This window comes from Suncus etruscus, chromosome 2 (genome assembly GCF_024139225.1).
Source record: "Suncus etruscus isolate mSunEtr1 chromosome 2, mSunEtr1.pri.cur, whole genome shotgun sequence".
Lineage (NCBI taxonomy): Eukaryota > Metazoa > Chordata > Mammalia > Eulipotyphla > Soricidae > Suncus > Suncus etruscus.
In genome coordinates this window covers 70,515,715-70,530,175 of record NC_064849.1, presented here as the reverse complement: position 1 = coordinate 70,530,175, position 14,461 = coordinate 70,515,715, and the positions used below count along the sequence as shown (strand labels likewise).

The window sequence follows — 14,461 nt, the reverse complement described above, 5'->3', positions numbered from 1 at the left end:
TAAGTGTTGGTTTTAGTTAAAAATCTACAAGGTTTAGGCCTTTTGATAGACTTGAAAATTTGCCTGGATTTCTCTCCATATCTGCAACTACAAGTGTCTTTCTTAATTTCCCTATTGTTCTTTGCATTTGGTGGATTCGAATGCTGGATTTTCAGGTTAAGAAAGTAACCTACTGAATTTATACTATAAAGGGTGGCTAGAGGTTTATATTCTATAGAGGTTATTTTCCTAAACAAGCAAAGTTTCTCTTTCTTTCTTTCTTTCTTTCTTTCTTTCTTTCTTTCTTTCTTTCTTTCTTTCTTTCTTTCTTTCTTTCTTTCTTTCTTTCTTTCTTTCTTTCTTTCTTTCTTTCTTTCTTTCTTTCTTTCTTTCTTTCTTTCTTTCTTTCTTTCTTTCTTTCTTTCTTGCTTTCTTGCTTTCTTGCTTTCTTGCTTTCTTGCTTTCTTGCTTTCTTGCTTTCTTGCTTTCTTGCTTTCTTGATTTCTTTCTTGCTTTCTTGCTTTCTTGCTTTCTTGCTTTCTTGCTTTCTTGCTTTTCTTTCACCACACCTGGCAGCGCTCAGGGGTTAGTCCTGTCTCTATGCTCAGAAATCGCTCCTGGCAGGCTCAGGGGACCATATGGAATGTCGGGATTCGAACCACCAACCTTCTGCATGAAAGGCAAACGCCTTACCTCCATACTATCTCTCCAGCCCCTCTTCCTTCCTTCCTTCCTTCCTTCCTTCCTTCCTTCCTTCCTTCCTTCCTTCCTTCCTTCCTTCCTTCCTTCCTTCCTTCCTTCCTTCCTTCCTCTCTCTCTCTTTCTCTTTCTCTCTTTCTTTCTTTCTTTCTTTCTTTCTTTCTTTCTTTCTTTCTTTCTTTCTTTCTTTCTTTCTTTCTTTCTTTCTTTCTTTCTTTCTTTCTTTCTTTCTTTCTTTCTTTCTTTCTTTCTTTCTTTCTTTCTTTCTTTCTTTCTTTCTTTCTTTCTTTCTTTCTTTCTTTCTTTCTTTCTTTCTTGCTTTCTTGCTTTCTTTCTTTCTTTCTTTCTTTCTTTCTTTCTTTCTTTCTTTCTTTCTTTCTTTCTTTCTTTCTTTCTTTCTTTCTTTCTTTCTTTCTTTCTTTCTTTCTTTCTTTCTTTCTTTCTTTCTTTCTTCTTTCTTTCTTTCTTTCTTTCTTTCTTTCTTTCTTTCTTTCTTTCTTTCTTTCTTTCTTTCTTTCTTTCTTCTTTCTTTCTTTCTTTCTTTCTTTCTTTCTTTTCTTTCTTTCTTTCTTTCTTTCTTTCTTTCTTTCTTTCTTTCTTTCTTTCTTTCTTTCTTTCTTTCTTTCTTTCTTTCTTTCTTTCTTTCTTTCTTTCTTTCTTTCTTTCTTTCTTTCTTTCTTTCTTTCTTTCTTTCTTCTTTCTTGCCACACCGGGTGATGCTCAGAGATTACTCCTGGATATGCACTCAGAAATCACTCCTGGCTTTGGGGACCATATGGGACGCCGGGGGATCAAACAGAAGTCTATCCTACTGCTTGCGCAATCATGGCAAACACTCTACTGCTTGCGCTACCACTCCAACCCCACAAGCAAGGTTTTCTAAGTATAATAAAAATAAAAAAACTAGTTAATTTATTTGTTCAAATGTGTTTTGAGCTGTACATTTTATAGAAGAAAGCAGCTCTAAGTCCAATCTGCCTCGAACTATATGATATAAATTAAAATGTCTTCACACAGTTGTGCTAGCATCCACATTATTTGGGAAAAGGATGGTTGATGGGAGGAACCATAGGGTCCCTGTCTCTATCCAGACACAGACCTGAAATGGGGTGTGGGAGGCAGGTGATCAGGACTGGAGGGGAAACTGGGAAGAGGCATTTTCTTTATTTTAAAATGATTTGTAGTCTATATTGTTAATTATATTGGTAATATCAGGGAATACATTTTCTGCTATAGTAAGAAACATTACTTAAAATATTTAATAATTTAAAATGTTGAATCACTGTAAAATACAAAAGTCCAGAGTTGTTTATGATTGAGTCTCAGTCATTAATGTTCCAATATTCATCCCTTCATCAGCATACATTTCTGCCACTAAAATACTCAATTTCATTTCAACCTCCTATCCCCAGCCTCCCTCATGGAGGATTTTCTTTTCTCTCTCTCTTCCACTTTTCCTTTTAGGTAATATTCTTTAAAATACTGTACTGAAAGGGTATCATGCATATTACTCTACATATTTTCAGTCCCTAGTTCTTTTATAATGTGGTCATTTATAACTATATTTGTCATAGTTATCCCTTTTTTGCTTTAATTGCATTTCTCCCTTTATTATGGCAAACTTCCTACCATGATTAGTCTTCCTTGTTCTTGTTTCCATTGTCTTCAATTATTACTGCCATGCTATTTTTATATTAAAATAAATGCCATCATTCTATGCCTGACCCTCTCCTTTGACTAATTTCACTCAGCATAGTATTCTTCATATCCATCCATGTATAAGAAAATTCATGACTTTATTTTTCTTAGCAATTGCATAGTATTTCATTAAATAGATGTAACATAGTTTATTTTTATTCAGTAATTTGTTTTGGGGTTGGAAAAATTCAAATTGTTTCTAGATCCTATCTATTGTGAATAGTGCTGAAATAAACATAGAAGTGCAGATGCCATTTATGCATTGTATTTTTAGACCCTACCCCCTGACTATATTTATAAAAATAGTATTGCTAGGTGGAATGGAAGTTCAATTTTTAGTTTTTTGATATTGTTTTCCAAAAAGCTGAATCAGTCAGCATTCTCAAGAGATATAATATAATCAGTGTGAGGCAGACAACAAATTTTTTTGCCACACACATGATTTCTCATGCCTCTGCATTTCAGAAACCTTTCCAGGTCGTGTTTAGAGATGTTGGAGTGCTTATGGGGCTCGAATTTGGGTTGACTTCTTGTAAGACAAACACCATGTTTCCTGTACTGGAGAGTCTAACTTAATTTTTTGATTTATTTTTTTTTGATTATGTGAATTTAGATTTGGACATATAAAAATGCCTCTGAGCTAATAATTCTATGATCTTTTTCTTAAAAAAGAGTACATTTAAAATAGTATGTTTAAAATAATAGAAATTCAGTTAACATATTTTGGAATGTGAGGTAATGTTCATGAGAGTACTTGTTAATCTCCATAAACAAATTCTTATGGAAAATCCTTATATTTAAAGATTTTATAAAAACACCACTAATTAGCTTTTGGATCACACTTGGTGATGCTCAGGAATTACTACTTGCTCTGCTTAGGGGTCATGCCTTGCAGGTTTGAGGATTGAACCTGCGATACTTATTAAACTATTGCTCTAGCCCTATAAATGAACCATTAATTAAGCTATCCCAAGAAAGAAAAATACTTTGCATATATACAATGAAAGTAAAAGATTTATTAATTACCGAAACACAGTCACATATAAAGCTTTTATGTTTAGTTTTATAACCTTATCTATAAATAAAAACAGTCTGATAGACCAAGGAATCAGAAGTGGAGATGGATACAGACATTGAGTTTTGAATACCTTTTTGTTTTATTTTGTTTGTTTGTATTTTAGTCACACCTAGTGGTTCTAAGGACTTACTTTTGGCTCTGAGCTTAGGGATCTCTACTGGTGGTACTATTTGGGATTTTGGTGATTGAACATGAGTTGGCATGCAAGGCAAGTATTTTACCCTCTGGGCTATTGCTCCATCACATAAAGACCCTTTATACTTACAGTGAATACAAAGGTATTCTTACACAAATAAGTGTAAACACATTCAACAACAAACAATGTAACACACAATCTTATCTTAGAGCATGGGTCTTGTGTAGGGAGCCCCTTAGGATAGGCAAAATACTTAGCTAAAATGAAGGGCCTTGTGACAGGCACAGGACTTTGCTAAAAGCAGGCAACTTAAATGGTAACTATTTAAGATTTTTTTTTTTTTTGGTTTTTGGGCCACACCCGGCGGTGCTCAGGGGTTACTCCTGGCTGTCTGCTCAGAAATAGCTCCTGGCAGGTACGGGGGACCATATGGGACACCGGGATTCGAACCAACCACCTTTGGTCCTGGATCGGCTGCTTGCAAGGCAAACGCCGCTGTGCTATCTCTCCGGGCCCACTATTTAAGATTTAAGGGCAACAAACACAGAGCCATAATAAAAGCAGATAGCCTCGATAATTAAATGTAGACATTTAAGGTCACCTTATTTGTATATTCTACCTGCCAGAGATAGGTTCCATTATCAGTAAATTCTGACCTGATAGAGACATCTCATTATCTGCGCATTCCATCTCACTTGATTAATGGACCCTGTTATTTGAATATCTGGCCTGTCCGATAGATAGGAGCGGAACTATGCCCACAAAAAGTATATAAGCTAGGCCTTGAGTTTCAATAAGTTGGAATTGGAATTCGAATTCCCACCCTTGTCTGTCTCCGTGTCTGTCTTTGTCTGTCTTTGTGATTGCGGGATCTCCCTCCAAGAAAGAATAACCTCATCTTAATTGGTATCCCTGCAGGCAGGGGCACCCACAGTCTTGTCCTAGTTTGAAAGGAGTGGAATGGATGATACAATAAAGTACCACAATATGGATAAGTTAAACTAAGAAAATAATGTTTCATAGTTCTGGAAGCTAGAAGCTCAAAATTAAATTGTGAGCAGGGTTTGTTCCTTTTTAGAATTCTTAGGGAATGGTTAGTTAGAGATTCATTCCTTTCTCTTTCCTTGTCTTGTCTTTTATAAATTTGGGGGTGGTGACACTTGTCTGTGTTGAAGGTTTTACTCCTGGCTGTTCACTCAGAGATTAACCCTGGAGAGGTTCAGGGGACCATATGGGTTTCTTGGGATTGAGTTGGGGTAAGCAACATGCAAGGCAAGCCCTTCTGGCTCTGCTCTCAGGAATTATTCCTGGCAGATCTTGGGTAACCACTTGAGATTCTGGGGATTGAATCTGGGCCAGCCACAGAGAAAGCAAGGTCCCTATTTGCTGTACAATCTCTCTAGTCTTGTCTCCTAAATTTTAATAAAAATTATTTACATAAAATTATTGAGAAGATACTCTGTGCTTAGTATCATTTTATCTTTTACTAAAATAAATTATTAATGGAAATCATTCTTTTATAATGTCAGTATTTTATTGATTGTATTATCCGCACATTTTCTTTGTAGTTTGCTTAGACTTGTACTTGATCAAGCTGAAAAAATATGATGTAATCAAAATGTACTGTAAAAATGGAAGCTTCAGGAAAAAATAGAGCTTTTTAAAAATTTTTATTCAAAGGTGAAAGAGGCATGGCTGCCTCTTGCTAAAGTTCTGTGCAATGTTTCTTCTGCTGAATATTCTCTAGGTTCCCCACTCTTGTTCCTCCTCTTCATTCATCTGAGTTATCTTGTCCACACAACAAGAAAAAAAGCACAGCATATTATTCTCTTCTAAGTCATTTTTTAATGTGAGATTCAAGAATTTTGACCTTACCAAGACAACATTAGATATGTGTAAACTGCTTGAAATTTGCAGTGCAATTTAAATAATTTGACTTATTATATTTATTATCTTTAGGGATTCTGCTATATTTTAAACTGCCAATGGTTAATTTTGAATTAAAAGAAAAATTGTCAAAGGTGATTCTCTTAAAACATCCTGTCCAAGTTTGGTTTCCTCTCTAAAGACTCATTATAAGATATTTCTTTCATTTGTTCTTATCAAACCAATTAGATAGTAGGGACTATTCCCCTGACCACAAAAGCCAGTTAGTATATCCAGGTCTCTGCAATAAAAATACTTAATTACTAAGATCTTCAAGTTTCCTGAAAATGTTGTGGGCTGGGAACAGGTAGGTGTTAAGATGAAAATTTAGAATAACAGGAAAGAAATGGACTTAATCCACTATTTCATAAAAGCAGTGTTAGTAGCAAATTCTCCATTTACAGATATCAAATGCATTATTGGTTGTGGTTAGACAGGCTACTATGCTGGTGAAAAAGAACTTATCATATTTGTAATATAAAAGGAGCAAAAGACTATGGAAAAAAGTCAATTTGAATTTTACATGGTGTTAGCAATGTGTCTAGGTAACACAATTTGATGTCTTTGTCAAAGGAAAAAGACTTGGAGGTTCAAATGATGACTTGGGAAAGGATTTGTTTTTATCGCCATAATCTTTTGTTATAATACATAGCATGTATAGACAAGATAACCTATTATGTTTTATTTCTATATATACAAAAATGTTGAAAAAGGAAGACGTACTAGAAAGTAGCTCCTAACAGAATTTCTTAGGATTAAAACCAAATAATGAGCACAAAATTTTCAAAATGATTGATTTGTAAATTGTCTTCCTGTGAATACTCCTTATCCTATAAGTATGTCTGTATATACCTTTACTATAATTTTTGTCTGTGATGTAGAGAAACAACTTAAATGGTATTAAATTAAGTAAAATTAAATATTATCCTATGGTTTGTTTGCTGGACATACAATTGCTCTCTCTCTCTCTAGTTCTCTCTCTCTCTTTCACTCCCTCCTCAATCTAGTTTGGGCTAGATATAGGTCATATAGATCTAAGTAAGGCTCAGAGAAAATAAATTTAGTAATTTCAATGTATAAAAATCATTATTAAGAGGTCAAATATTAAGTATAGAAAAGAATGTGATGATTCTTGATAATATCTATATTTTACTTTTGAAGATCAAAAGGTAAGTGGACATAGACTTAAAGTAACAAGGTTTGGTTAAAAGCAGAGAATTTTTGAGCTGTTAATTGACTAAATATTGTAATTGCAGAAAAAGATAATTATTTGGGGCCGGCGAGGTGGCGCTAGAGGTAAGGTGTCTGCCTTGCAAGTGCTAGCCAAGGATCAGGACCACGGTTCTATCCCCCTGGGTCCCATATGGTCCCCCCAAGCAAGGGGCAATTTCTGAGCGCTTAGCCAGGAATAACCCCTGAGCATCAAATGGGTGTGGCCCAAAAAACAAAAAACAAACAAAAAATAATTATTTAATACATCTGATGTAGATAGACCACTGATATTTATGTATATAGGGCTAGTAATTTACTTTATGTTCATACTGATTTATTTTTTATGAATTTTAGTAGTAGTAATTATATTTTCTTTAACTATATACTTTTAATTAGATATAAATAACTTATAGAAAGTAAACCAATTTATGTCTATTTACATGTTGGTGTTTAGAGAATAAATGTAACTCTAATGAGCTTTAGTTAGAGAAGTACAAAGAAAAGTTCTGGAGAACAAATGATCCAAAGTTTGTTATTTTGAGGAGGTGTAGTTTATTCAGAAAGAAAAAAAAGATCAATAATCATACTTACAGGCATATTTGGATGCCTTGAAACTTGTGTCTTTGCGAATAAGCCATAATGTCTTTGTAGCAGAGATATAAACCATCCATCAATCCATCCATGTGTGCATTTAGTCTTCCAACAAATACTAAATTTGATGCAGAAGTAATAATTTGATGCACATATGGAAAAACCTGGGAGAATAGAATAAATTAAAATCAGAGTTTTCCCTAGAGAAAATTACAGTTTAATACAGGATTTCTCAATCTTTATACTTTGGACATTTGTGACTAGGTGATTTATTGTTGTGGGGTTATACTGTGAACCTGTGCATTGTTTAAAGTTTAGTATTATTTCTGGTTTCTACTAGCTAAATTTTAGTAAAAAGCTTGTGTTCCTCATGGCACTTCCCTCTGTTTCTCTATTGGTTCCAGTTGTGACTATTTCTGGACTTTGACAAATGTTTTCTGTGGGGAAGTAGGCCATCTCAGGTGATGAACACTGGTTTAATAAAAAAGAATTTTAAAACAAAATTTCCTTGCAAATAAAGGAATATATATATATATATATAAACATATATATGTTGTCAGTATATTTTGGATTTATTCTGTCTGCATCTCACTACTAAAATCATTTCTAAAATACTCTTGCAAGGGAAGAGCAAGACCTCCAGTAGGAGATCTTTTATTCTGTATATTATTCAATATAATTCATGGTAGACATTTTTATTACAGTGATTTTTTGTTATTCTATATAAATTATTTAGGCAGTTAATGAAACTTTACCATTTCTCCAACATGTAGTTTCTGTTTCATAGCTTTCAAGAATATTTAATAAAAACACTATTTATTGAAAAAGTACTTCTTAAGTATTGAGCTTAAAAATTAATATAGTGTATAGTTAGAATGGGAAGAAATAAAATAAATGGAATTTGTAATAAACTCAGTAAAATGATTTGGTTTTGATCTGTGTTTTTATTCTAATGTAAAATATTTATATAACTTTAACTTGACACTTCTACATTAACAAATTTTTAGGTATAGGCATTTAAGAATTTATATAAAAAACTGGTAATAATCAAAATAAATAATATTTCTTTAAATCCAATCAGGTATGAGGCATTTATAGCGATCTGTTTATATAGCAGATAATGTAGTTTCTATATTTTCACATTGTCTTTGCTTACACATTTTATTTATGTACTCTCTGGACATACTCTTTGTAAAGTTCTAGGTAGAAAAAATTCTTTAGGATAATTCATAGAACAGAATTAGTGGAAAAGATAGAATTGGTAAAATTCTTAAATAGAGGTTTAAGAATGATAGTATGTTAATTCAGTAAATGCACACTGACTTCTAACACCCTTTCAAATCTTAACAGGGTCAATGCACATAACAAAGAGAGTGCCTTCCTGTATACATTTTTGTATATTGTCTAAAGCATTCCTTATTAAGAATTATTAATACTGATTTAAATATTATTTTACCTGCTTTTTGTAAAATGTCAATATTGCCAAATATATAAGTGAGACAGTTTTGTCTTTTGGAAACCTGTCGGGCTGATAAAATGGATTTTGGATTTTTCTGGCAAGAAGACAAATTAATCTTCCTGTTGCTCTACCATGCTACTTATTTACATTCTTGATTGGTTGTTCCATTTTATTTCCCAGAGATATAAGACTTCTACATCTTCTATCATATTTCTTCTACATCATCATCTTCATTCTTACCATTTCTGTCCTACAAACCCTGTAAGTCTGACCTGTTACTGAACTTCAGCTTCTCTGACCTGCTGAGGTTTGAATATTCTAAGCAAACTCATACCTCGGAACCTCTATTTAACTCTTGTCTGTGCCTCTATATTTTTTACACCTAATACCATCATTATTTGCTCAAATAATCAATTTTATAATTGTGTTCTTCATTTGCAGTAATCTACTTTTTGCTTAATTTCTCTGCATTGTAAAATCTTCATCTTATATCCTCTACAATCAGGGGTCTCAAACTCAATTTACCTGCGGGCCGCAGGAGGCAAAGTCGGGGTGATACTTTAGTGCAAAGTCAGTAGTAAGCCTTGAACATTGGGGGGTGTGACCCAAACAACTAAAACAAAACAAAACAAAAAAAGATTCCTCTAGGGCAGGGCTACAAAATGTTGTACGAAGGGCCGTTTGCAGCCCGTGGGCCTGGAGTTTGAGACCTCTGCGGGGTTACATCCTTTCAACTCTTTGATTTTTGGCATTTTGTTTTCTGCCAAATGTACAAATGTGATTGGTTATTACTCTTCCATAAAGAGGACACTTGACACTGATTACACTTATATAGAAATTTAACACCAAATGTCCTTCATTTCATCAGGTTTACTCCTTCATGTTGAGAAGACCAAATGACAACTCAGCTATCGTCCTGTGTAACTACAGCATTAGTGTGCAAAAAGATGTTGGTTTTTTGTGAAATACTTAGGTAATATTTGAGTTCTTAAATTAGATACATTCCTATAGAGGGCAGTACAATTATGTTACAGTGCTAATTTGGATGGTTTTGTGTTCTTCCTCTAGGTAACAGGACAGGGATCTACCAAATGAACAAATGAATGGAGCCAACCACTCTGTGGTGTCTGAGTTTGTGTTGCTGGGTCTTTCTAATTCCTGGGAAATCCAACTTATTCTTTTTTTATTTTCTTGTATTTTTTATGTGTCTAGCATGGTGGGAAACTTCCTTATAGTGGTTACTGTGACCTTTGATCCTCACTTACACTCTCCCATGTATTTTCTTTTGGCCAATCTCTCTATCATTGACCTGATATTTTGCTCCATTGCAGCACCCAAGATGATTTGGGATCTTTTCAGAAAGCAAAAAGTAATCTCTTTTGGGGGTTGTATAGCTCAGATTTTTTTCAGTCATGCTGTTGGAGGCAGTGAGATGGTATTGCTTATAGCCATGGCTTTTGACAGATATGTGGCCATATGTAAGCCTCTCCACTATTTGACCATCATGAATCAACGGGTGTGCTCTTTGATTTTAGTAGTTGCCTGGACAATTGGTCTCATTCACTCATTGGCACAATTGGTTTTTGTGATAAACTTGCCTTTCTGTGGCCCTAATGTATTGGACAGCTTTTACTGTGACATACCCAGGCTAATCAAACTTGCTTGCACAGAAACCTATAAAGTAGAGCTTATAGTCACCGCTAATAGTGGGTTTATTTCCTTGGGTGCTTTCTTTCTGCTTATTCTTTCTTATGTCTTTATTTTGGTGACTGTTCAGAAACATTCCTCAAGAAGTTCATCCAAGGCTCTTTCAACTCTGGCAGCTCATATTATTGTGGTAGTTTTATTTTTCGGTCCGCTGATTTTTTTCTATGTATGCCCTTCTCCTTCAACACATCTGGATAAATTTTTAGCTATATTTGATGCAGTTTTAACTCCATTTCTAAATCCACTCATCTATACACTTAGGAACACAGAAATGAAGATGGCAATAAGGAGAGTGTTCAGAAAATTTATAGGTTTGGGGAAAAAAGGGCTTTATTGAAACATGGAGTTTCCAAGTAATGATAAATCAATCCTTGACAGTTTCATGATTCACATGAAGGGGACCATATTTTTGTTCATATTTTTTAGACAAAACTTTTGGTCCTCTGCGTCTTTTTTTTAATGGACTCCGTGTTAGTTTTTATCAATTAGTAAAAACAGTCTGCTCTTTTAATCTTGAAGAAGTGTCCTAAAGTAGAGACAAACTTTTTGATCTGCTTTGTCCCAGCTCTTGGTTCTTTTTCAAAACTTTGCTATTGTCTAGTTTTCATTTTTAATGGCTTTTATCAGTTGAGAGTGTGCCAAAACCTATCAATGTCGCAAAGGGGAATAACTCAGTGAGCACCTACAATCAGGACTGGAACCTGTCATGACTGTCCCCCTCCAGCAGCCTTTAAAGTAAGCAAATTGTACTGTTGAGCCATAGGCATAAACCCTCTGGTTACTAGCCTGGTGCTCTAGTGTCTTAGCTTATTCATCTGTGGGTTTTTACTCAGGGATTTGAAACAATTTTTGAGGGGACAGTTAAAATTTTGTCAAAGTAAATGGGTTCTAAACAAGCAACATCCCCTAACTCCCTTGTACCCCCAAAACAATTTCAAAATCAACCTAATAATTTACTTGAGGTGTTATGGTAGTCCTTGACCCTGGGCAAGTATAGAAACAATTTAAGAAGTCCTTTATAGCAGCAAAATTTCAGCTCTAGATTAGTGAATAAACTTTAGTTCAGAGATGTCTGTGAATGCTACCAAAGGATAAAACAAGCAGGGCGATGGGAATCTCTGTTCAAGTAAGCCCTCCATAGATCCTAACGATCCTAACGAGCAGAAATGGAGAAGCTCACCCCTCAATTTAAATTCCAGAAGAAGAAAACAACGCAAGTGTGTGTTGACTTCTGCTGTCCAGGCAGTGCGCAGAGTGGTCAACCAATTCCTGTCCTGTAATCCAGGGACACACGTGCCCTTAGCCAGCAGAGGCAGGACAGTAAGGGTAATCAGTCTCCAAGGAAGCAGCAGCAGAGAACTGGAGGCCACACCACGCCTGGCTACAGGATCCCGAGTGCTGTGAGAGGAGAGAGATGGAGATGGTGCAGGTTGGCTAGTTTTGCAAGGAAGTTGCTCCTGCTGGCCTTAGAATTCAGAGAAGACTTAGAAGACTGCTGCTCAAGCCAACCTCTTGAAAAACAGAGAGCTATTGGGACTGTCTCGCACTAGGTCCAATGCCTGGCAGTTTGTCCATTGCCTCGTCTAGGCCCTGCAACAGGTGAATCCTAGAACCAGCACTCCAAAAGCCATTTCTGCGTGCACCACTGTCCCACGTGGGGCCTTCACTGGTTTTCCAAGCTAAAGGATTCGGAAACTGTTATTGGGTATAGGTCTTTAAATCTCCGCTTATCTAATGTGGATTGTTCTTTCAGGGACAAGTAGAGAGATTTAAGTTCCCTCCTAATTGGGAAAGATTTTTGCAGAGCTGGAGGTGCAGTAGGATTAATAGCACAGTTGTGTTGCGAACTCTCCCACTTAGTTCCTAGTGCTGTTCTCTGCTGAACAGTTTCTCAGAGGTTCATGGCTCTACCCTCTTTCTCAAGCCCTCATGTTTTTAGAACAGCAGGAGAGTTCAGGATTCTCTAACATTAGCTACTCCAACAGGAACTGAGTACCTTTTTCCTGTTGAGCAGAATATTCTAGCATTTTAGTATTCATTAACCATCACCACCCACTGTGGTGAAGTTTGGTTTGACTTATTCTCACGGAATGGGGTGGCATTCTTGCCCTTAAAGAAAGAATGGTTTTTATTTTAAAATATAGCAATACAATTATATTATCCCTTACTCTGCAGTTACCAAATAACAGTGCCAAGAATACTTTTCACTTACGGAAATATGTTGTAAAAGGTTTCTTCCTCTCAGGAAAATCATACTATTATTTTCAAGCCAACTGACTATAATTGGTATACTAAAACCATGCTGAATCACACCCTGCTATGTGGATTTGAGGACATTTGATGTATGGGACTAGACCAGGGTTAGCCATTAGCAAGTTAAACACCCTACACACACTCTACTCACTTTCATTTGTTATGTAACTCTTAGGTTATGGAAAGTAGCAATAATCTTTAGGACTAATAATTAATTACACTTTCTTGCTCCATATTTATTTCTGTATTTTGAAGAATGTTCTCAACTTGATTTCAATTAAGTATTAATAAATGTTGGCAAACTATATCTGTAAAAGGAAAGATTGTATTTAGTTTTATATTTGAGGCTCTACATCTTTTCTTACAATGTTAAATATGGCTGTTGTAGTATTGGAATAGCCTTAGATCACTGAAGAAGTGGTCATTACTAAGTTCCAGTAAAAATGTATTTACAGAAACAAGTCAGGTGTATGGTTTTGCAGCATTTATATTTGCTTATTGTCCCAAACATTACAATCTGCCTTGAAATGACTCCAAAATAAAGCACTGTTCAAAGTTTTCTTCTAAAATGTAAAGATTTTCATTGCACCAGCACTACCTCACTAATTTTCAGTGCTTTCCTAGATGAAATCTTCTCTCTAAATTTTAGTTTATTTAAAGGTTCCAAACTCACAGGTTTATGGTTGTGATGTTATTTTAATAGGATTTATCGGGGCCGGAGAGATAGCATGGAGGTAAGGCATTTGCCTTTCGTGCAGAAGGACGGTGGTTCGAATCCCGGTATTCCATAAGGTCCCCTGTGCCTGCCAGGAGTGATTTCTGAGCATAGGGCCAGGAGTAACTCCTGAGCACTGCCGGGTGTGACCCAAAAACCAAAAAAAAAAAAAAAAAAAAAAAAGAATTTATCAATTTATTTACTTATTTATTTGGTCACATCCAGCAATTTTCATGGGTAACTCCAAATTTGGCACTAAGGAATTACTCTTGGCAGTGCTAGGGGGACCATGGAATGGAGAGGGTGCCACTAATTTAACGCAGGTGGGCTGCAAGCAAGACAAACATCTATGCACTGTATGATCACTCTGGCCCCACATAAATTTACATATTAACCAGAATTTTTTTTGAACTTTAGCCATTTGCCTAAAATCTATGTTTTATTTGTTTTCTTTTTTATTATTTTAAAAAAACTTTATTTACTGATGGACTGATTGGTCTTTAGGCCTCGTCCAGCAGTGCTCAGGGGTTACTCTTGGCTCTACACTTAGAAATCACCCCTGGTAGGCCAGGGGACCATGTGGGTTGCGGGAATTGAACCTGGTTCCTCCTGGATCAGCTGCATGCAAGGCAAATGCCCCACCATTGTGCTATCTCTCCAGCCCCATGAAGTCTCTATGTCTTAAAATAAAACTTGTCTTATTTTCTAGCACACATTAGATATTTCTTATATTTTCTTCTATAATGTACATAAACATAGATATCTTCTGATGTAACTTTAATTGTGTCATCTTTTGGGGGGAGGTTAAACCTGGCAGCGATCAGGGGTTATTCCTTGCTCTATTCTCAGAAATAGCTCCTGGCAGGCTCAGGGGACCATATAGAATGCTGGGATTCAAACCACCGTCCTTCTGCATGCAAGGCAAATGCCTTACCAACATGAAATCTCTCCAGCCCCAATTGTGTCATCTTCATTGTTTTGTGTCATCTTCCAAGTGAAGACTTAATA

The 14,461-nt window shown here is 35.6% G+C and overlaps 1 protein-coding gene across 1 annotated transcript; it reads left to right on the top strand.

The window, feature by feature from the left end:
• The first annotated feature begins 9,874 nt into the window (after positions 1–9,874).
• On the top strand, positions 9,875–10,822 carry LOC126001780 (olfactory receptor 4F6-like). Its single transcript, XM_049769013.1, has one exon. It carries the CDS (start codon positions 9,878–9,880, stop codon positions 10,820–10,822), a length of 945 nt encoding a protein of 314 aa, XP_049624970.1. The 5' UTR covers positions 9,875–9,877.
• Positions 10,823–14,461: the final 3,639 nt, after the last annotated feature.

Bases quoted from the DNA above. Each gene is read 5' to 3' on its own strand.
- LOC126001780 (XM_049769013.1), top strand. From the start codon at position 9,878: ATGAATGGAGCCAACCACTCTGTGGTGTCTGAGTTTGTGTTGCTGGGT.